The sequence below is a fragment of the Canis lupus genome, chromosome 10, assembly GCF_048164855.1.
Source record: "Canis lupus baileyi chromosome 10, mCanLup2.hap1, whole genome shotgun sequence".
NCBI classification, from domain to species: Eukaryota; Metazoa; Chordata; class Mammalia; order Carnivora; family Canidae; genus Canis; species Canis lupus.
In genome coordinates this window covers 29,177,195-29,201,390 of record NC_132847.1, presented here as the reverse complement: position 1 = coordinate 29,201,390, position 24,196 = coordinate 29,177,195, and the positions used below count along the sequence as shown (strand labels likewise).

The 24,196-nt window shown below is 38.1% G+C and overlaps 1 protein-coding gene across 12 annotated transcripts in view; it reads right to left on the bottom strand.

Annotated features, from left to right (window-relative positions):
- Positions 1 to 24,196, bottom strand: part of KDM4C (lysine demethylase 4C) — a 411,111-nt gene that overhangs the window by 189,856 nt on the left and 197,059 nt on the right. For all 12 annotated transcript variants that reach the window (XR_012037932.1, XR_012037934.1, XR_012037931.1 and 9 more), the window contains one exon: positions 3,005 to 3,198. Coding sequence is in view for 9 of the 12 variants with exons in the window: in XM_072841283.1 (XP_072697384.1) it covers positions 3,005 to 3,198 (194 nt within the window). In the remaining 3 variants the exon portion in view is untranslated. The remainder of the gene's footprint in view (positions 1 to 3,004; positions 3,199 to 24,196) is intronic.

Sequence of the window (24,196 nt, the reverse complement as noted above, 5' to 3'; positions counted from 1 at the left end):
AACAATATTAAAATCAGTTTGAAAATAAAGGGAAAATAATGACATGGGGGATAATAAAGTCATTAAATAGTTTTAGGTAATAAAGAAAGGAAAAGGAAAAGAGGAGATCTCTATAAGCTGTTATTAAAATCTCAGTAGATTATTTACATCCTAAGGTGAACTAGTGGCCATACACTTTCCTGAGTTTCATATAATTCTGAAGTACACATGAAAATCATTAAAATTAAATGCCAAATCATCATTAGCCAAAGAAATTAAGAGAGAAAGCAGGTTAACTATATGTATTTAGCATCTTATATCTACTTCTTATTTTCAGAGTGGACACCATTTTAATTTTTTTCTTCTCAGTATTTTCCAGAAAGTCACTTGATGGCTTTGTTGTCGATGCCTTTTGCATAAGACACATTTCAAACACTATCATTTAAAAAGAATTACAACTCAAATCTAAGCAACATGTATTTCCATGTCCACACACGCCTCACTAGGCACTACAGGAAGTCAGGGAGGGCAGGGTTTTGAAATGAAGGGGTAGCCAAGGATAACCTATGTAAATTAGCTTTCCCTGCTACTGGCAGTACTGATACCATCATCACCATTATCACTTTTACTGAAAACCCATGCATTGGCCATGCTGGAAATCTTCATATTATAAATAGCACAGTACATGTCAAATAAGATGCCTGGGACACCTGGATGGCTCAGTGGTTGAGCATCTGCCTTTGGCTCAGGTCATGATCCCAGGATGGAGTCCCATATTAGGTTCCCCACAGGGAGCCTGCTTCTCCCTCTGCCTATGTTTCTGCCTCTCTCTCTCTCTCTCTCTCTCTCTCTCATGAATAAATAAATAAAATCTTTTAAAAAATAAAATAAAATACGATGGCTGATATCTCTTTGACATTTCAGTGAATCACTCACTTCATTGGATTTCCTGGATAGAGTATTATTTAAGGGAGAGCAGCAATGCCAAGCCACAAGGCTGAGCATAATCAATGAGTGCCCCTTACCATGATGATTGCTTTCTAACTGGATGAGCAAAGTCCATCAATTATTTTAACCTACTAAAAGGCATTTCAAATCTGCTCAATGTCATAGATCTGTTCTTTATCAACCTAAAAGGACCACGGTAGTTAGTAACTAGGAGACCAGTTCATTCACCTAATTAAAGTGTTGTGTTTTCTGTCCACTAAAGAACAAGTCTCAAGATGTTCTACTGGGCTTTCTTCTGAACTCAGATTGACTACTGCCTTCTCCCACTGGGTAGCCTTTCTGGCATTGATTCTCTAAATCAGTATTTCCCAAACTTTTTTTTAATACAACCAACCCATTATATGTTATACATTTTAGAGAGTGACATGACACACTCATACATACATGCTCACATGTCAGGAATTAATACCCTTACCACAGAGGACTAAAATACTTTTTATTCCATTTTGCTTCCTAAATTAAAAATGCTGTTTCTAACCTACTAAATTGACTTGAAAACTAACAGTTTTAAAATCACAGCTGTAAACTGTAAGGTAAAATAAGAACACTTGAGTTTTAGTTCTGCTACTAATCCTGTGCCTCAGGTATATCTCTTAGAAAATGCAGAAATCTGACTCCATGTTCTTAAGTTTCCTCCACTCACTACCATTCTTAAATAGCAGAAAATAAACACTAAATAAGAAAATAAGCATCAGAAGTGTGGGCACTTCTGATTTAAAATTACAGTTATTTATTTAATGGCAAAAAAAAAAAAAACTAGAAAGGAGCTATAGACCTATATATGGGGGATTAAATACATGCAGTCATTAGGTGTCATGCTGTAACAAATCATTTAATTACATGAAAAACACTCATAAAACTGGTCATCAAAGGGTTAACAGAGCATGGCCCCAATTTTGGAAACATATATTCTACAATATAGTAAATACATATGTAAATGATATCTACCAAATGTTAACACTGGTTATCTCTGGATTGTGACGTTATGCGTGATTTGGGATTCCTTCACTATTCTTTTCCTTACTTTACAAATATTCTCCAATGCCAAATATTACTTTTACAATCTGAAAGAAAAACAATGAGTAATATTGGCAAATAAAAGTATATTATAAACCTAGAAAATATAAGAGCCTAAAAAGGTTGCCTAAGGACCTGAGCAACAGAACACACACTCCATTCAATGGGTTTTAAAATAGCAAGATGCCCAAAGATGACCTAAAAGCTTTTGAAATGGCCCTGGACACAAAAATGGAATACAGAATAAAGTTCACATGGACAGGGGATCCCTGGGTGGCTCAGCAGTTTAGCACCTGCCTTCAGCCCAGGGCGTGATCCTGGAGTCCCAGGATCAAGTCCTACATCGGGCTCCCTGCATGGAGCCTGCTTCTCTCTCTGCCTATGTCTCTGCCTTGCTCTCTCTCTCTCTCTCTCTCTTTCTCTCTCTCTCTCATGAATAAATAAATAAAATCTTAAAAAAAAAAGTTCACACGGACAACCATGTCAAATATCACGTGCTCTGCTTCACATCTCATTAAAGAATAAAACCATATGTATAAAATGTAGCAAAATATAGGCATCCCAATGAGTAAAGTATCTCAAATGTTTGACAAATGAGGAAGAAAACAACTAAAGTCAGAAAATCAGTAGCAAAATGAGAAAGTTTGACATCAAGTTACTGAAGTTTATAAAAATATGGAGATGAATAGAACACAATAATACGACCTTACTGTACATTAGTGTAAGGGGTGTAGGAGGCTCCAGGACTCTTCTATTTGCCACATACAGCATGTCAGGAATATTCTCAAGCACATTATACACCCCTTCCTATATTTTATTTATTATACTTCTTAAGAATTATAAATACTTTGCCTAAAATTTTCAATAAGATATTAAGTAAATTTATGATGAAAAAAAACAGGAAAAAGCAAATAAATAGTTTTTGAGACCATCACATTCAATGACCCATTTTCATTGAGTAAGTACAACAAGTGCAATGGGGTGGGAAAGAAATCATTACCTCCTGGATGCTTTTCTTACTTTCCTCCTCCTCTGTAGCCATGCTTTCACTTCAGGTGTGGATTCTGGAGTAGGCTTTGTATGATCAATGGTATATATATCCTTTCCTTGCTTCCAAAGCTGATATCTGTCTGGCTGAAATTTCCTCACAAAGATATCCATTGAGATTTTCACCATGTCTTTCCTGCAGGTGCACTGAAAAGCAAAACAGGGTTGGAGTGCTTTAAACATTGTACCAACTACATAAGTCAGACTGAGTCATGTTTGTATGTACCATACATGAATACTCACTACATACCTGAGGATAATGTTTTATACTTTCAAATATGCAGTGAGTGATAAATTCAATTTTTTCTGAATGGAGGTGACAATCTATACATTCATGTTTACAAATGATAAAATAAGATGACACATGCTGAGTGAAGTAAGTCAATCGGAGAAGGACAAACAGTGTATTTCTCATTCATTTGGGGAATATAAATAACAGTGAAAGGGAATATAAGGGAAGGGAGAAGAAAAAGACTCCTAACTCGGGGAAATGAACTAGGGGTGGTGGAAGGGGAGGAGGGCGGGGGGTGGGGGTGACTGGGTGACGGGCACTGAGGGGGACACTTGACGGGATGAGCACTGGGTGTTATTCTGTATGTTGGTAAATTGAACACCAATAAAAAATTAATTTATTTAAAAAAAATAAGATGACATAATGCATTGTACAGTTCATCAAGAACTTGTATCAAAAACAACTAAAAGGAAAGAGCACATTTTTGAAAGCTGCCTGCAACAAAAGGATTGCCCTCTCATCGTATGCGTATCAATGCACTGAATGCTGGAAGGCCTATAAAGCTGAAAACCTAAGTTGCAATGAATAAAAGTAGCCAATGTATATTTGTTTAGAAAAATTCAACCAAAATATATTCTCACAAATTAACCAATAATTAGAACAAATGACTGACTTCTCTTCTATGTCCTATCCATAAGACACCCACCATCATCATTTTAAATACATAACTAAGAAGAAGGAATAGTGTTAAGGGGAGAAATTCAAAGAAAAGATTATTTTAAATCTACTCCAACTTTGATTATCATGAATATATACTCAGCAGTTCCATCTCATAAAACAAGTTTCCTTTAAAGACTTCAACAGCTTAAATTAATGTTTAGGTTGACATTCCATGTAACAAGGCAGATATCATTTAAGACAATCCCTAACACACCTGGTGACAGACTGGTTGACTCAACAACAGCTTTGAAACAGTAAGTCTCTCAAATACACTGGTGATAAAATCATCATCTCCATCCAAATTGATTTCAAAGCCTTTAATAATCTCCAGACTATACTATCTGTAGAGTTCAAATCTTGACAGGTATAAATGCTTTAAAATTTCAGGAAACACCTTACACCCAACCTGACTAAAATAACTTCTTTAACTGCAAACAAACATTCTGTTATCGATGATCCATGATTCTTCCATTCTCCTACATTCATAGTCAACATTTCCCAGTCCTTCCCTTCTCCTCCACTCCTAGAAATTCTGTCATTATCTACAATTAGTTCTTCCTTTAAAATGTCTCCTACGTTAGGTCCTTAGAGCTGTGTCCTTCCATCTTCACTTTCACACACTAAACCCTAGCATTACAAAGCAAACTCATTTCTCTGCTTATAGTCACTCCTAGCACCAATTCATCTTTATAGCTGTCACTTTAATCCCCCTCAAATATAACATATCATTTCTGAGTTCAATAAGCTGTAATCTATGTTGCTCTGCTTTTAGAGGACAATCTAGACTCCTGAGTACAGCATTCAAGGAATCCGAGATTGACTCTGTCAGTGAGATTTCCAAGGTTCTCTCCCTTACAAGTCAACATGAATACTCCTCTTCAACCCAAGGACCATATTCATTAGAGCCCAAATGCACTAGATGCTTCCTTAACTCAGTACTTCTGCTCCTACCACAATGCCTTCCTGCTCATTCTTCTGCTATTACAAAGAAACAAACAAAAAAAAAAAAATTCATCCTAACCACTATAAATTGTACCAACTATTCCTCTGAATGCAGTACTGTTTACCTACAACTCTGCTTTCTATCATTAGTTAAGTATAGAGAGAGTTCTGTAACGTTTTGCTATAATTATCTTGGCCTGGAATGGAATGTGAGAAATTTTAGGATATTTTGGGTTAAGATGCAATCTTTCCACTGAAGGAATAAAGAGAAGTTCAGATTCATCAGCAGAAACTTTCTCATTTTCTTTAAGTGTTACCAATATTTGCATTTATGAAGAAAAGTAAGGGAGTGAACATAGACACAATTAAGTTTCTCTGGCGAGGTAGAATTTTTTTTTTAAAGATTTTATTTATTTATTCATGAGAGAGAAAGAGAGGCAAAGACATAGGCAGAGGGAGAAGCAGGCTCCCCACAAGGAGCCTGATGCAGGACTCAATCCCAAACCCCGGGATCACACCCTAAACTGAAGGCAGAGGCTCAATTCCTGAGCCACTCAGGCGTCCCAGCAAGGGAGAATTTTGTCTTACACATCTTACTTCCCCTTCCCCTCTCCCAGAAGTCCTAGATTTTGTAAACATGCAACAAGACCTACCACTCAGCTGATTGCTTGACTCACTAAAAAAGGATTAAGTGTTATCTCCAAAATAAAGTATTCAGAAATAGTAAAAAATACCCAAAATAATGCAAGGAACAATATCAGAGTTGAAAATAGTAAAATTCAGCAGCACAGAGAAATCTATTCTTGTTAGTACTGACAAATAGTAACAATCATCTAAATCCTCAGGAGAGAATGCACTACATAAATTTATTAGTAGGAAAATATGACCTTAACAGTCCCATTTAGAAATAAAGAAACTTGCAAGCTACATATTAATACAAAGAACAATAATAAGTAACAGATAATACTTTCCAAGCAAACTATTTGTGATATCAAGTCAAAATACTAATAAGAATGGCTATTTTTGCTACACATATTGGTTAAAAAATGCTAAGTCCAAATTTAAAGAGAATTGTCAGGAGTCTGTATGCATTGAATTCTTCCTTCTTTCACCACCCGAAGACTTAAGAATCATGACTACTGCTCTTGTCTCGCAAGAAGTCAAATTCACACTATTATTTATACTGAAAACCATCAGTCTAATTTAAAGATGACAATGCTTTAAAAATGCAACTTTCTAAGACAGAAAATACTAAGTTAGTTGTCTCAATTGTAGAATTGGAATTGTCACATAACCACAATAAATAAATGATAAAATAAGTTAATACTTAAAATACCCAAACTGAGGTGTTACTTAACATATTTCCTTTGTGACACACAGGATGGTTAATTAGTTATGAAAAAACTACTTTCATGTGCAAATGTCTGATAAGGAAGGCTTCGAAGGTGTGAAAAAATGTGTGAAACAATTCTGCTTTTCAGTCTATTTATATGAATTAAATAATTAGGAAGGAACTAAGAAAAGGATACCTTAGTAGCAACTTGATATGGCTGTTGTGGTTATTATGAGGGTGTTACAGGTTGAATTGTGACCCCTTCAAAAGGTATGGTGAAGTACTTACCCCAAGTATATCAGAATGTGATCCTATTTGGAAACAGAGTTAATGCAAAAGTAATGACTTAAGGTCATACTGGAATAGGGTGGGCCTACTGGATTAACCAATAGCACTGGTATCCTTATCAGAAAAGAAGAAACATAAACACACAAGGGAGAAGGCCATCTGAAGATGAAGGCAGGGGTTGGAGTAATATGTCTACAGAACAAAGACTACGGAGGGTTAACTTCCACCACCAGGAAGAGGCTGGTAGGATCTTAGAGGGAGGACAGACCTGCTGGCACCTTGATTTTAGATTTCTAGCATCCATAACTGTGAGACAATACATTTCTGTTGTTTTAAGCCATCCAGTTTGTGGTGCTTTGTTTCAGCAGTTCTCAGAAATGAATACAGCCTTAGAAGACTAATAACAAATTGTTGATACTGGCAAGTGCATTACTGCTGTAACAAATGCCTAAAAAATGTGGAAGTAGCTTTGGAGAAGAAAAGAGTAAAGAAACTTTCCATCATCATAAGCAATACATACACTGTCATGAATAGAATGGTTGCTAGACATGCGAACTTTGTTATAGGTGCTTTTGGGAAGGTCTTGGATGGAAATGAGGACAATGGTATTGGACACTGGTGGAAAGGTGATCCCTCTTACAAAGTGGCAGAATTATGTTCTTCTGTTGGGTGGCAGGTAAAACTTGTAAATGATGAGCTTAAATATGTAGTTGAGGATACTTCCAAGGGAAGTATGGAAAGTGCAGCCTTGTTTTCTTTGCTGTTTATCATAAAATAGGAGAGGGAAGTAATAAACTGATAAAGGAACTGCTAAGCAAAAAGGAAAACCTCAGCCTATCCACATAAGCATGGTCTGGAGACCGGGCCAATGGTTTGTGGGACAAATACCTGCTATGGAGATTCAGCATGTGAATTATAGATCACCTCAATCATCTCAGTGGAAGCCAGGACTAGAGATGTGGTTATCCTGGAGAGAAATATGGAGGGCTTCCCGGTCTGATGGCTTGGAGAGCCATGATTGTGCAGAAAGCCAACACAGTTTTCAAGATTTTTATACCAGCAAAAATTCTGCTAGCTTGGACTGAAAGGGCTAATAGAGACAGAATAAAATGAAGAATGACTCTAAGGGCAAAGTCACCAAACTAAGGACTGAACTAATAGGATTTTCTCAGGCTGTCAGAGCAGCCTTAACAAATTAATATACTGGGGGTACAGAAAGATGCTATCACACATTTTTTATAAGATACATAATTGAGGGATTAAATCAATCAGAAAACACATTCATGTTAAGTTCTTCTAAAGAATAAAAACCCCACAAAAATTGCTATCTATTCTAAGGTATAAAAGATACTATGCAAATCATTCCTTTAAATATATTAAAGTATTCCTTTAAAATTCTATCTGGGATTGTATCTTAGAAAATTAGGTAAAGAGGGAGGGGCAAGATGGCGGAAGAGTAGGGTCTCCAAATCACCTGTCTCCACCAAATTACCTAGAAAACCTGCAAATTATCCTGAAAATCTATGAATTCGGCCTGAGAATTAAAGAGAGAACACCTGGAATGCAACAGTGAGAAGAGTTCGCGCTTCTATCAAGGTAGGAAGACGGGGAGAAAAAAGAAATAAAGGAACAAAAGGCCTCCAAGGAGGAGGGGCCCCACGAGGGGCCGGGCTGAGGCCGGGGCGAGTGTCCCCAGGACAGGAGAGCCCCGTCCCGGAGGAGCAGGAGCTGCACCGACCTTCCCGGGGTAAAGGGGCTCGCAGGGAGTTGGAGCAGGACCCAGGAGGGCGAGGATGGCCTCGGGCTCCCCGGGACACTAACAGCAACTGCGCGCCCAGGAGAGTGCGCCGAGCTCCCTAAGGGCTGCAGCGCGCACCGCGGGACCCGGAGCAGCTCGGAGGGGCTCGGGCGGCGGCTCCGCGGAGGGGGCTGCGCGGCCCCGGGAGCAGCCCGGAGGGGCTCGGGCAGAGGAAGAGGCTCCGTGCGGAGGGGGCTGCGCGGTTCCAGGAGCAGCTCGGAGGGGCTCGGGCGGCGGCTCCGCGGAGGGGGCTGCGCGGCCCGGGAGCGCGAATCCACCAGCGCAGGCCCCGGAGCACAGGGCGCCGGGACACAGCCCAGGATCCGGCCTCCCCCCCGGGACAGGCAGAGGCCGGGAGGGCCCAGGACAGCAAGGAAGCTCCTGCCCCAGCTGAGCAGATCAGGGGCCCCGCCCTGGAGCCTCCAGGCCCTGCAGACCGAGAGCTCCGGAGTTCCTGCGGGGGCTGAATCCAGGTTTCCAGAGCTGGCCCCGCCACTAGGGCTGTTGCTCCTGGGGCCTCACGGGGTAAACAACCCCCACTGAGCCCTGCACCAGGCAGGGGCACAGCAGCTCCCCCAAGTGCTAACACCTGAAAATCAGCACAGCAGGCCCCTCCCCCAGAAGACCAGCTAGACTGACTGACAACTTCCAGAGGAAGCCAAGGGACTTAAAGTACACAGAATCAGAAGATACTCCCCCGTGGTTCTTTTTTTTTTTTTTTTTTTTCTTTTTTTTTGTTCTGTTTTGTTTTGTTTTGCTTTTTAATTTGTTTCCTTCCCCCACCCCCTTTTTTTTCTCCTTTCTTTTTCTTTCTCTTCTTCCCTTTTTTCTTTTTCGTTTTTTTTTCTTCCTTTTTTTTCTCTTTCTCTTTTCTTTCCTTCTTTCTCTCCTCTCTTTTTCTCCTTTTCCCAATACAACTTGCTTTTGGCCACTCTGCACTGAGCAAAATGACTAGAAGGAAAACCTCACCTCAAAAGAAAGAATCAGAAACAGTCCTCTCTCCCACAGAGTTACAAAATCTGGATTACAATTCAATGTCAGAAAGCCAATTCAGAAGCACTATTATACAGCTACTGGTGGCTCTAGAAAAAAGCATAAAGGACTCGAGACTTCATGACTGCAGAATTTAGAGCTAATCAGGCAGAAATTAAAAATCACTTGAATGAGATGCAATCCAAACTAGAAGTCCTAACGACGAGGGTTAACGAGGTGGAAGAACGAGTGAGTGACATAGAAGACAAGTTGATAGCAAAGACGGAAACTGAGGAAAAAAGAGACAAACAATTAAAAGACCATGAAGATAGATTAAGGGAAATAAACGACAGCCTGAGGAAGAAAAACCTACGTTTAATTGGTGTTCCCGAGGGTGCCGAAAGTGACAGAGGGCCAGAATATGTATTTGAACAAATTCTAGCTGAAAACTTTCCTAATCTGGCAAGGGAAACAGGCATTCAGATCCAGGAAATAGAGAGATCCCCCCTAAAATCAATAAAAACCGTTCAACACCTCGACATTTAATAGTGAAGCTTCCAAATTCCAAAGATAAAGAGAAGATCCTTAAAGCAGCAAGAGACAAGAAATCCCTGATTATTATGGGGAGGAGTATTAGGGTAACAGCAGACCTCTCCACAGAGACCTGGCAGGCCAGAAAGGGCTGGCAAAATATATTCAGGGTCCTAAATGAGAAGAACATGAAACCAAGAATACTTTATCCAGCAAGGCTCTCATTCAAAATGGAAGGAGAGATAAAGAGCTTCCAAGACAGGCAGGAACTGAAAGAATATGTGACCTCCAAACCAGCTCTGCAAGAAATTTTAAGGGGGACTCTTAAAATTCCCCTTTAAGAAGAAGTTCAGTGCAACAATCCACAAAAACAAGGACTGAATAGATATCATGATGACACTAAACTCATATCTCTCAATAGTAACTCTGAATGTGAACGGGCTTAATGACCCCATCAAAAGGCGCAGGGTTTCAGACTGGATAAAAAAGCAGGACCCATCTATTTGCTGTCTACAAGAGACTCATTTTAGACAGAAGGACACCTACAGCCTGAAAATAAAAGGTTGGAGAACCATTTACCATTCAAATGGTCCTCAAAAGAAAGCAGGGGTAGCCATCCTTAGATCAGATAAACTAAAATTTACCCCAAAGACTGTAGTGAGAGATGAAGAGGGACACTATATCATACCTAAAGGATCTATTCAACAAGAGGACTTAACAATCCTCAATATATATGCCCCGAGTGTGGGAGCTGCCAAATATATAAATCAATTATTAACCAAAGTGAAGAAATACTTAGATAATAATACACTTATACTTGGTGACTTCAATCTAGCTCTTTCTATACTCGATAGGTCTTCTAAGCACAACATCTCCAAAGAAACGAGAGCTTTAAATGCTACACTGGACCAGATGGATTTCACAGATATCTACAGAACTTTACATCCAAACTCAACTGAATACACATTCTTCTCAAGTGCACATGGAACTTTCTCCAGAATAGACCACATATTGGGTCACAAATCAGGTCTGAACCGATACCAAAAGATTGGGATTGTCCCCTGCATATTCTCAGACCATAATGCCTTGAAATTAGAACTAAATCACAACAAGAAGTTTGGAAGGACCTCAAACACGTGGAGGTTAAGGACCATCCTGCTAAAAGATGAAAGGGTCAACCAGGAAATTAAGGAAGAATTAAAAAGATTCATGGAAACTAATGAGAATGAAGATACAACCGTTCAAAATCTTTGGGACGCAGCAAAAGCAGTCCTAAGGGGGAAATACATCGCAATACAAGCATCCATTCAAAAACTGGAAAGAACTCAAATACAAAAGCTAACCTTACACATAAAGGAGCTAGAGAAAAAACAGCAAATAGATCCTACACCCAAGAGAAGAAGGGAGTTAATAAAGATTCGAGCAGAACTCAACAAAATCGAGACCGGAAGAACTGTGGAACAGATCAACAGAACCAGGAGTTGGTTCTTTGAAAGAATTAATAAGATAGATAAACCTTTAGCCAGCCTTATTAAAAAAAAGAGAGATTAGACTCAAATTAATAAAATCATGAATGAGAAAGAAGAGATCACTACCAACACCAAGGAAATACAAACGATTTTAAAAACATATTATGAACAGCTATACGCCAATAAATTAGGCAATCTAGAAGAAATGGACGCATTCCTGGAAAGCCACAAACTACCAAAACTGGAACAGGAAGAAATAGAAAACCTGAACAGGCCAATAACCAGGGAGGAAATTGAAGCAGTCATCAAAAACCTCCCAAGACACAAGAGTCCAGGGCCAGATGGCTTCCCAGGGGAATTCTATCAAACGTTTAAAGAAGAAACCATACCTATTCTCCTAAAGCTGTTTGGAAAGATAGAAAGAGATGGAGTACTTCCAAATTGGTTCTATGAGGCCAGCATCACCTTAATTCCAAAACCAGACAAAGACCCCACCAAAAAGGAGAACTACAGACCAATATCCCTGATGAACATGGATGCAAAAATTCTCAACAAGATACTAGCCAATAGGATCCAACAGTACATTAAGAAAATTATTCACCGGGATCCCTGGGTGGCGCAGCGGTTTGGCGCCTGCCTTTGGCCCGGGGCGCGATCCTGGAGACCCGGGATCGAATCCCACGTCGGGTTCCCGGTGCATGGAGCCTGCTTCTCCCTCTGCCTGTGTCTCTGCCTCTCTCTCTCTCTCTGTGACTATCATAAATAAATAAAAATTAAAAAAAAAAAATTATTCACCATGACCAAGTAGGATTTATCCCTGGGACACAAGGCTGGTTCAACACCCGTAAAACAATCAATGTGATTCATCATATCAGCAAGAGAAAAACCAAGAACCATATGATCCTCTCATTAGATGCAGAGAAAGCATTTGACAAAATACAGCATCCATTCCTGATCAAAAATTTCAGAGTGTAGGGATAGAGGGAACATTCCTCGACATCTTAAAAGCCATCTATGAAAAGCCCACAGCAAATATCATTCTCAATGGGGAAGCACTGGGAGCCTTTCCCCTAAAATCAGGAACAAGACAGGGATGTCCACTCTCACCACTGCTATTCAACATAGTACTGGAAGTCCTAGCCTCAGCAATCAGACAACAAAAAGACATTAAAGGCATTCAAATTGGCAAAGAAGAAGTCAAACTCTCCCTCTTCGCCGATGACATGATACTCTACATAGAAAACCCAAAAGTCTCCACCCCAAGATTGCTAGAACTCATACAGCAATTCAGTAGCGTGGCAGGATACAAAATCAATGCCCAGAAATCAGTGGCCTTTCTATACACTAACAATGAGACTGAAGAAAGAGAAATTAAGGAGTCAATCCCACTTACAATTGCACCCAAAAGCATAAGATACCTAGGAATAAACCTAACCAAAGATGTAAAGGATCTATACCCTCAAAACTATAGAACACTTCTGAAAGAAATTGAGGAAGACACAAAGAGATGGAAAAATATTCCATGCTCATGGATTGGCAGAATTAATATTGTGAAAATGTCAATGTTATCCAGGGCAATATACACGTTTAATGCAATCCCTATCAAAATACCATGGACTTTCTTCAGAGAGTTAGAACAAATTATTTTAAGATTTGTGTGGAATCAGAAAAGACCCCGAATAGCCAGGGGAATTTTAAAAAAGAAAACCATATCTGGGGGCATCACAATGCCAGATTTCAGGTTGTACTACAAAGCTGTGGTCATCAAGACAGTGTGGTACTGGCACAAAAACAGACACATAGATCAGTGGAACAGAATAGAGAACCCAGAAGTGGACCCTGAACTTTATGGGCAACTAATATTCGATAAAGGAGGAAAGACTATCCATTGGAAGAAAGACAGTCTCTTCAATAAATGGTGCTGGGAAAATTGGACATCCACCTGCAGAAGAATGAAACTAGACCACTCTCTTGCACCATACACAAAGATAAACTCAAAATGGATGAAAGATCTAAATGTGAGACAAGATTCCATCAAAATCCTAGAGGAGAACACAGGCTACACCCTTTTTGAACTCAGCCACAGTAACTTCTTGCAAGATACATCCACGAAGGCAAAAGAAACAAAAGCAAAAATGAACTATTGGGACTTCATCAAAATAAGAAGCTTTTGCACAGCAAAGGACACAGTCAACAAAACTCAAAGACAACCTACAGAATGGGAGAAGATATCTGCAAATGACATGTCAGATAAAGGGCTAGTTTCCAAGATCTATAAAGAACTTCTTAAACTCAACACCAAAGAAACAAACAACCCAATCATGAAATGGGCAAAAGACATGAAGAGAAATCTCACAGAGGAAGACATAGACATGGCCAACATGCATATGAGAAAATGCTCTGCATCACTTGCCATCAGGGAAATACAAATCAAAACCACAATGAGATACCACCTCACACCGGTGAGAATGGGGCAAATTAACAAGGCAGGAAACAACAAATGTTGGAGGGTATGCGGAGAAAAGGGAACCCTCTTACACTTTTGGTGGGAATGTGAACTGGTGCAGCCACTCTGGAAAACTGTGTGGAGGTTCCTCAAAGAGTTAAAAATAGACCTGCCCTACGACCCAGCAATTGCACTGCTGGGGATTTACCCCAAAGATACAGATGCAGTGAAACGCCGGGACACCTGCACCCCGATGTTTATAGCAGCAATGGCCACGATAGCCAAACTGTGAAAGGAGCCTCGGTGTCCAACGAAAGATGAATGGATAAAGAAGATGTGGTTTATGTATACAATGGAATATTACTCAGCTATTAGAAATGACAAATACCCACCATTTGCTTCAACGTGGATGGAACTGGAGGGTATTATGCTGAGTGAAGTAAGTCAGTCGGAGAAGGACAAACATTATATGTTCTCATTCATTTGGGGAATATAAATAATAGTGAAAGGGAATATAAGGGAAGGGAAAAGAAATGTGTGGGAAATATCAGAAAGGGAGACAGAACGTAAAGACTGCTAACTCTGGGAAACGAACTAGGGGTGGTAGAAGGGGAGGAGGGCGGGGGGTGGGAGTGAATGGGTGATGGGCACTGGGGGTTATTCTGTATGTTAGTAAATTGAACACCAATAAAAAATTTTAAAAAAAAGAATATAATTTCCCTATGTAAAAAAATAAATAAATAATAAATAAATAAATAAAAATTTAAAAAAAAGAAAATTAGGTAAAGAAAAAAAAATGCTATCAATTTGTTGAGGAACTAGAAGAATACTATGATCCAGCATAGTATGGTACTTAAAAATCTGAATTCAACCCCACAACACTAGCTGTGTAACCTTATTCAAGTTATTGAACCTCTCTGTGCCTCAGTTTCCTCATCTGAAAAACTGAGAATAATGTTAACTACCCCAGGAGGATGATAAAAAGATTAAACTTTTCATACTTGAAAAACATTTACTTAGACTCTTCTAAGTGTGATTATCAGTGCCTACGTACAAAAAAAAAAATAGGATAAATCTTACACAAATAGCCTTATACTGGTCTGACCACAAGAAAATAGGGATTCCTAGTATTATTAAATTTTGCCTTACTGAGAAAGTTGAATCAACTGAGGACATAAGAATCAAGCTACCAAGTCTAACAAATGGTCATAAGTGTCAAGGAGAAGAGCACAGTGGTTTTGAAGAATCAAGAGCAATCATGGACTTCTAGTTAACTGAGAGATAATGTAATAAGACTGGGTCTTCATCATAGGTGGAACCAGTGCAGTGCCCATTCAGCTCCTGGCTGGGTCATTTCTGCAGTCACATTGAACTTCTTGGCTTTCCATCTTTAAGAAACTGGGCAGCCCTGGTGGCTCAGCGGTTTACCGCTGCCTTCAACCCAGGGTGTGATCCTGGAGACCTGGGATCAGGTCCCACGTCAGGCTCCCTACATGGAGCCTGCTTCTCCCTCTGCCTGTGTCTCTGCCTCTCTCTCTCTCTCTCTCATGAATAAATAAATAAAATCTTTAAAAAAAAAATCACGGAACTGAAGGCACAGTTGAAGTCAAGCATTTATGAGAGGAAAAAAAACCTGCCAGGTGCCAAAGGTAGGGTACTGTAGTAGAGTAAGATGGAGGTGGAGGTGGAATTCATGTGACTTCTCCACTGTAACTACAACAAAGGAGAGAACTTCTTTTCATTTTAAGAGCTTGGTATTAGGTGGCTCCATGTATGTAGTTTTAAGAGACATGAGATAATATCCATCGAATCTCAGCATTAAAGGGTAACTTCTGTAAAATAAAAAAAAATATGTTCTCTTCTTTCTCACATACAATATTCCATTGAATGTCAACTATAAAATATCATAGAACAGTGAGAATAAATAATGTTTAAAATTTAAAGAGAATTACTCTCTTTCCTAGAAATTATTAATTTCCCAACAATTATGAAAAGGGCCCAATACATAGGATGAATCAGATTTACTAAATTAGGACAATCAAAAAAGTGGGAAGAAGCCAATGATGGCAAATCTTGTTTTGAAGATTTATTAGTGTCCAAATGAAGTACATATTGTCATTTTCTGCTAACACAGGACTTCTTAGTATATCTTTAAATCTAAGAACAATGTCCTTTGTAAAATAACACTAAGATGTAAAATATTATCCTTTGTCATAATCATTATAAATTGTATTTAACAATAAAAATGACTCACTCCTTTTTCATCTTCCAGGGATCTCATTTGTAGGCATTCAGAATGGCCCAGTGTTTGACATACTGTCATAGGCTGTCCTACAATACGGCCTCTAATATAACTAGTCTGTCCCAAACCCCTGGTAATAGAATTATTTACCTTTTTACCAAGAAAGTTGGGAAAGTGCCAAAATCTGCATGTGGAATGTGGAATGTGGCATGTGGCATGTGGCATGTGGCATGTGCCCAGGCCAGCTTTGAGGAGTTAGTGCTGTGAGATCTAAAGTTTTTACGAAGTTGTCTAAAATGAAAAAACATGTCAGCAGGGCCTATGGTGGTTCCATGAGTGCTAAGTGTGTCAGTGAAAATATCAAGTGTAGTTTCCTTAAGAGCAGAAAATCACTGTGAAGTATAGAAGACACAAGCAGAATTAGAAAGCAAAATTTTTTAAATAAAGCTTTTTTTGAGTGATAAAAAAATTAAAAGGCAAATAAAATGACTCATTTTAAAAACACAGGCCCATTTCCCATTTCCTTCAGAAATTCAAATCAATAATTGGAAAAGCTAGTTTTAAACATCCTGTTTTTATATCAAAATCTAGGCCCCCCAAATATTATTATTAAAAGTTATCAGTTAATTATCTCTAAGGCACAACCAAATTGCTATAAGGTCAGAAATCTAGTACCCCCATTTCCTATCCAACAGATAGCAAAAATGTCTATTTTTCCAAATATATCTATATTATATCATCTATAAAAATATGGGAATATACATAAAATGTAAAATTGACAAATGTTCAATGGAATCACTGTCACTGGCTTAGAGAAACCCAAAAGTTTATACATTACAAGCTGTCCTTTGAAAGAATATTTCATAAATAAAGAACAAGGAAGAGAGATCTTTTCCATTTGTTTTCTAACAACCTACTTTTTTTAGCTATGACAGTAAGAATTAAGAAGAATGTGTTATTAACAAAATTAGACAAAAATTATTCATTATTTCTACATTAAGTAGCAAAGACATTGCTAAGTATGAGGCACAACAATCCCTTATTTAGCCAAAAATGTAACTTATGGTGATAACTAATTAAGGCCCAAATCAGTAACTAGACCTAACATGTAATTTTATTCTAAATTATCAAACTACCTTTTATAGTAACAGATAATTTAGTGCTCAGTAAGTTCAGATACTTCATTTAAAAAGGGGGTGGGGGGCTAGGCAATTCTAGGAGTACAGAAAGAAGAGAAAGACTACAGAGAGCAGATATTAAATTGGCAAGGCTGTAATGTGTCCTTCTTAACCATGGTTTTTGACCAGCTGATCTACAATCTACCAAGGTTGCTTCTCTTTCGTTTCTTCCTATTCTAAGAGTATTTTATCCATTTTCAACGTGGATGACCAGACCCTAAACACTCTTCTCTTTATACATGTGAATAAAAACCTGTTGGAAAACTTATTAGCATGAAAACAAATTATGTTACTAGTGAACCGTAAGTACCCTCAAATTTCCATCTTCAACTTACATCTACATAATCATCTACCCACTCAATATAAATGGAAAGTTTCCACTGTATCATATCAAACTTACAGAAGAAAAAGGTCCACAGTTCATTCATTAAATCTGTAGAATTCCAAATTTCCCAGGATGTTTTCTGCTACATTTACACCTAGTTATTTCTCATTCTATGAATGAGGAACAATATTTTGCAAAATGCACTCAGATTTATAGGTTAAAATTTCTGATGAGTATTTTCTGGCATTATGTTCCAACAGAGAAACCACACATTTTTTAATGAAGTTTAATCAAATTCACATTTTAATAGAAATGTGGCTTCAACTAAAGAGTTATTAAGAAACATTAAACAAAGACAATTTTAGAAAACAGATCCAATATGCAGTTAGTGAAGCCAGTATGTACCGACAAGGTATTGTTCTACTATTTGTAGAAGTATTGAGACCAAAAAGATACTACAAAAACTGCCTAAGGAGCTTTTGTTCTTTACCTGTTCACTAGACACAAATAATGCATAAAAGCGTTTAACGTGCTATAAGTATCAGGTGCATACATCCCTTTGAATTAGTATTTTTATATTCTTTCAGTAAATACCAAGTAGGGCAATTGCTAGGTTATAGGGTAATTCTGTTTTTAACTTTTTGAGGAACCTCTGTACCATTTTCCACGGTGGCTACACTAGTTTGCTTTCCCACCAACAGAGCAAGAGGATTCTTCTCCTTTCCCCAGATCCTCACCAACACCTATTGTACTTATGTTACTTGTTTCAGACATTTGTACAAGTATGAGGTGGTATCTCATTATAATTTTTTAAATTTAAATTCAATGTATTAAAATATAGTGTATTATTAGTTCCAGAGGTAGAGTTCAGTGATTCATCAGTCTTCTATAATACCCAGTGCCCTGGGTACTACATCACATGCCCTCCTTAATGTCCATCACCTACTTACCTCATCTCCACATGCCCATCCCCTCCATAAGCCTTGGTTTCTTTCCTATAATTAAGAGTCTCTTATGGTTAGTCTCCCTCTCCGACTTCGTCTTGTTTTATTTTTCCCCTCCCTTACCTATGATCTTGATTTGTTTCTTAAATTGCACATATGAGTGAAATCACAGAACTGTCCTTCACTGATTGATTTATTTTGCTTACCATAATACCCTCTAGTTCCCTCCACATTGTGGCAAAAGACAAGATTCCATTTCTGATGGCTGAGTAGTATTCCGTTGTGTGTTCATGTATATACATATACCATATCTTCTTTATCCATCCATTTGTCGATGGACATCTGGGCTCTTTCCAGATTGGACATTGCGGTTACAAACATTGAGGTGCAGGTGCCCCTGCAGATTACTACATTGTATCCTTTGGGTAAATAAGTACCTAGTAGTGCAACTTCTGGGTTATAGGGTAACTATATTTTCGACTTTTTGAGGAACCTCCACACTGTTTTCCAGAGTGGCTGCACCAACTTCCTTCTTGCCAACAGTGTAAGAGGGTTCCCCTTTCTCCACATCCTCACCAGCATCTATTCTTTCCTGATGTATTAATTTTAGCCATTCTGCCGGGTGTGAGGGGGTATCTCATTGTGGTTTTGTTTTGTTATAAAGATTTATTTATTTATTCATGAGACACACAGAGAGAGAAGCAAAACATAGGCAGAGGGAGAAGCAGGCTCCCTCTGGGGAGCCCAATGTGGGACTCGATCCCAGGACCCTGGGATCAGGCCCTGAGCAGTAGGCAGATGCTCAACCACTGAGCCACCCAGGGGTCCTTCATTGTGGTTTTGATTTGTATTTCCCAGATGTCAAATGATGTTGACTATTTCTTCATGTGTCTGTTGTCCATTTGCATGTCTTGTTTGGAGAAATGTCTGTTCACGCCTTCTGTCCATTTATTGACTAGATTATTTATTCTTTGGGTGTTGAGTTTGATAAGCTGTTTATAGATCTTGGATACTAGCCCTTTATCTGGTAAGACAATTGCAAATATCTTCTCCCATTCTGTAGGTTGTCTTTTGGTTTTGTCAACTGTTTCCTTTGCTGTGCAAAAGCTTTTTGTCTTGATGAAGTCACAATAGCTCATTTTTGCCTTTGTTTCCCTTGCCTAATGCAACATGTCTAGCAAGAAGTTCCTGTGGCCAAGGTCAAAGAGGTTGCTGCCTGTGTTCTCCTCTGGGATTCTGATGGCTTCTTGTTTCACATTTAAGTATTTCATCTACTTTGACTCTATTTTTGTATATGCTGTAAGAAAATGGTCCAGTTTCATTCCTCTGCATGTGGCCATCCAATTTTCCCAACACCATTTGTGGAAAAGACCATCTTTTTTCCATTGGATATTCTTTCCTGCTTTGTGGAAGATAAGTTGACCATAGAGTTAAGGGTCCATTTCTGGGTTCTCTGTTCTGTGTGTCTGTTTTTGTACCATTATCACACTATCTTGATGATTATAGTTTTATAATAGAGTTTAAAGTCCAGAATTGTGAAGCCACCAGTTTTGGTTTTCATTTTCAACAATCTTTTGGCTGTTTAGGGTTTTTTCTGGTTCCATAAAAATTTTAGGATTATTTGTTCCAAGTTTGTGGATGGTATTTTGATAGGGAATGCACTGAATGTAAAGATTGTTCTGATAAGCATAGACATTTTAAAGATATTTATTCTTTCAATCCATGAGCATGGAATGTTTTTACATTGCTTTGTGTTTTCCTCAAATTCTTTCATGAGTGTTCTATAGTTTTCTAAGTACAGATTCTTTGCCTCTTTGCTCACATTTATTCCTAGGTATCTTATAGTTTTTGGTGCAATTATAGATGGGATCGACTCCTTAATTTCTCTTCCTTCTGTCTCATTGTTAGCATATAGAAATGCAACTGCTTCCTGTGCACTGATTTTATATATTGCAACTTTGCTGAATTCCTGTATGAGTTCTAGCAATTTAAGGGTAGAGTCTTTTGGGTTATCTAGATAGAGTATCATGTCATCTGTGAAGAGTGAGAGTTTGACGTCTTCTTTGCTGATTTGGATGCCTTTTATTTCTTTTTGTTGCTGATGGCTGCGGCTAGGACTTCTAGAACTACGCTGAACAACAGTGGTGAGAGTGGGCATCTCTGTCGTGGTCTTGACCTTAGGGGGTAAGTTCTCAGTTTTTTCCCCATTAAGAATGGTATTTGCTGTGGGCTTTTTGTCTATGACATTTATGATACTGAGGTATATTCCCTCTATCCCTACATTGTGAAGAGTTTTAATCAAGAAAGGATGCTGTACTTTGGTCAAATGCTTTTTCTGCATTAATGGAAAGTTATCATATGGTTCTTATCCTTTCTTTTATTACTTGTAATATATCACATTGATTGATTTGTGGATGTTGAACCACCCTTGCAGCCCAGGGATAAATCCCTCTTGGTCTTGGTAAATTATCCTTCTGATGTATTGTTGGACCTACTGACTATTATCTTCGTGAGAATTTTGGCATCTGTTCATCAGGCATATTGGTCTATAATTCTCCTTTATGGTGGGGTCTTTATCTGGTTTGGGGATCAAAATAATGCTGGCTTCATAGAAAGAGTTTGAGAGCTTTCCTTCTATTTTTTTGAAACAGTGTCAGAAGAATAGGTATTAATTCTTCTTTAAATGGTTGATAGAATTCCCTTGGGAAGCCATCTGGCCCTTGATGCATGTTTGTTGAGAAATTTTTAATTACTGATTCCATTTCCTTGTTGGTTATAGGTCTGTTAAGGTTTTCTATTTCTTCCTCTTTAAGTTTTGGTAGTTTATATGTTCCTAGGAATGCATCAATTTCTTTCAGATTGCCTAATTTGTTGGCATATAATTGCTTATGATATTCTCTTATAATCATTTGTATTTCCCTGGCATTGGTTGTGATCTTTTCGCTTTCATTCATGATTTTATTTATATGGGTCCTTTCTCTTTTTGATAAGTCTGGCCAGAGGTTCATCAATCTTATTAATTCTCTCAAAGAACCAGCATTTAGTTTCGTTGATCTCTTCTGTTATTTTGGTTTCTATTTCACTGATTTCTGTTTTAATCTTTATGAATTCTCTTTTCCCTCTGGATTTAGGCTTTATTTGCTATTCTTTCTCCAGCTCCTTTAGGTTTAAGGTTAGGTTGTATATTTGAGACCTTTCTTAGTTCTTGCGAAAGGGTTGTATTACTATATACTTCCCTCTTACAACCGCCTTTGCTGCATCCCAAAGGTTTTGAACAGTTGTGTTTTCATTTTCATTTGCCTCCATGAATTATTTAAATTCTTCTTTAATTTCCTGGTTGACCTATTCATTCTTTAGTAATATGCTCTGCAGCCTCCATGTATTTGAATTCTTTCGAAATTTCCTCTTGTGACTGAGTTCAAGTTTCAAAGCACTATGGTCTGAAAATATGCAAAGAACGATCCCAATGATCCCAGTGTGTCATTCAAAGTCCGTGATTCCTTATTGATCTTCTGCTTAGATGATCTGTTTATTGCAGTGAGTGGGGTGTTAAAGTCTCCTATTTTGAATGACAGCCTTGCTGGATGAAGTATTCCTGGATGCATTTTTCCTCATTAAGCACCCTGAATATATTATGCCAGTCCTTTCTGAACTATCAGGTCTCTGTGGATAGTTCTGCTGCCAATCTAATATCTCTACCCTTGTAGATTGTGAACCTCCTGTCCTGAGCTGTCTTCAGGATTTTCTCTTTGTCTCTGAGATTTGCAATTTTCACTATTTATATGTCAGAGTGTTGACCTATTTTTATTGTTTTTGAGGGTGGTTTCTGCACCTCCTGGATTTGAATACCTGTTCCCTTCCCCAGATTAGGGGCAGGAAATATTGTTTCCTCTTCTTCTGGGATCCCAATTATTCTAATATTGTTTCACCTTATGGTATCACTAATCTCTCAAATTCTCCCCCTCGTGATCCAGTAGTTGTTTATCTCTTTTACTCAGTTTCTTTATTCTCCATCATTTTGACTTCAATATCACTAATTCTCTCTTCTGCCTCATTCATCCTATTTTTTCTTGCATCTCATTAGCAGCCTTTATGATTTTGACTTAATTCGATTTTAGTTCTTTTATTTCTCTAGAAAAGGATTCTCGAGTGTATCTCTCGATACACTGTATACTCTTCTATGTTTTTTCAAGCCTAGCTAGTATACAAACACACACACACACACACACACACACACACACACAATGGACTATCACTCAGCCATAATAAAAAACATGAAATCATGCCATGTGCAAAGACAAGGATAGAGCTAGAGTATCATGCTAAGTGAAATACGTCAGAGAAAGACAAATACCATATGATTTCACTCATATGTGGAATTTAAGAAACACAACAAACAAAGGAAAAAATAAAAGAGAGACAGAGATGAAACCTAAGAAACAGACCTTTAATTATAGAAAATAAATTGATGGTTACCAGAGAAGAGGTGGGTGGGAGGATGGGTGAAATAGGTGACAGGGATTCATGAGTGCACTTGTTGTGATGAGCACCAGGTGTTGTATGTAAGTGATGAATCACTATATTGTACACCTGAAACTAATATTATACTGTATGCTAACTAGAATTTAAATAAAAACTTTTTTTAAAGTAATGTGCTGATTAACTGTAAAAATATAAAGGGATCTGTTCATATTGAAATTCCTCAAAAAATTCCAAAAGATGAGTAAATATTCTACTTCTATAGCACATTCACACTTTTATTATAAAATTTGCAATACCAGTTACAAATCTGAACAAAACTTCACCTTCTTTGGAGTACCCCCAAACAGACCAGCATTTCTTCATAAGCTCAAAACTAAGTGTACATTAGAAAAAGGGAAATTTAGAATCAATGTAATGAATGCAAATGAATTTAATATACATTATGCTGAGCTAAAGAAATCAGACATTAAGAATTTCATACTGGTTATTTTACCAGAGTAATGAATATGATTATGTTTAATATAATTAGTAAGCAGTGGCCATATTGCCTTATATGTCTGCTGAACCTTGCACTGGCTACAGCTCTTCTGCTTATTAGTTGGAAAAAACTGAGTTGGTTTCTTAATATAAAAATGCTTTCCTACCTCTCTCACAGGAGTTTAAACATCAAAAAGTATGTAAATATACTTGATTAACTGAGCTCATTTTCTGTAATTATAATTGTGACCTCCCTCTTTTCCCCAAAACCAAAAAGAAAAAAAAAGAGAGAAGGAAAACTTAAGTAAATTGAAAATGCTGTGATAAAGCAAATAAAATTTTTTTAAAGATTTAATTATTTATTTGAGAAAGAGAGAGAAGGAGAACACAAGCAGTGGGGGAAGGCAGAAGGAGAAGGAGAAGCAGACTCACTGCTGAGCAAGGAACCCGACATCAGGCTCAATCCCAGGACCCAGAGATCATGATCTGAGCAGAAGGCAGACACTTAATCAACTGATCCACACAGGCACTCCAAGCAAAGACATCTTTTAAGTTTTAGTCTGTACGCACTTATTTTATAGAGTTGATTCTCCAAAATGTTAGAGCCATAAGAGTCTTTAAACAGCTTAATCAAAAGCTAAGAAAAACACTGCAGGAAACTGAACTAATCATAGAACAGAAAAATGCTCTGTTCCTGCAAGTTCCTATCTATAGAATACACTCTACACCCATCACTGTATACTCAAATGGACCTATCATCCATTGG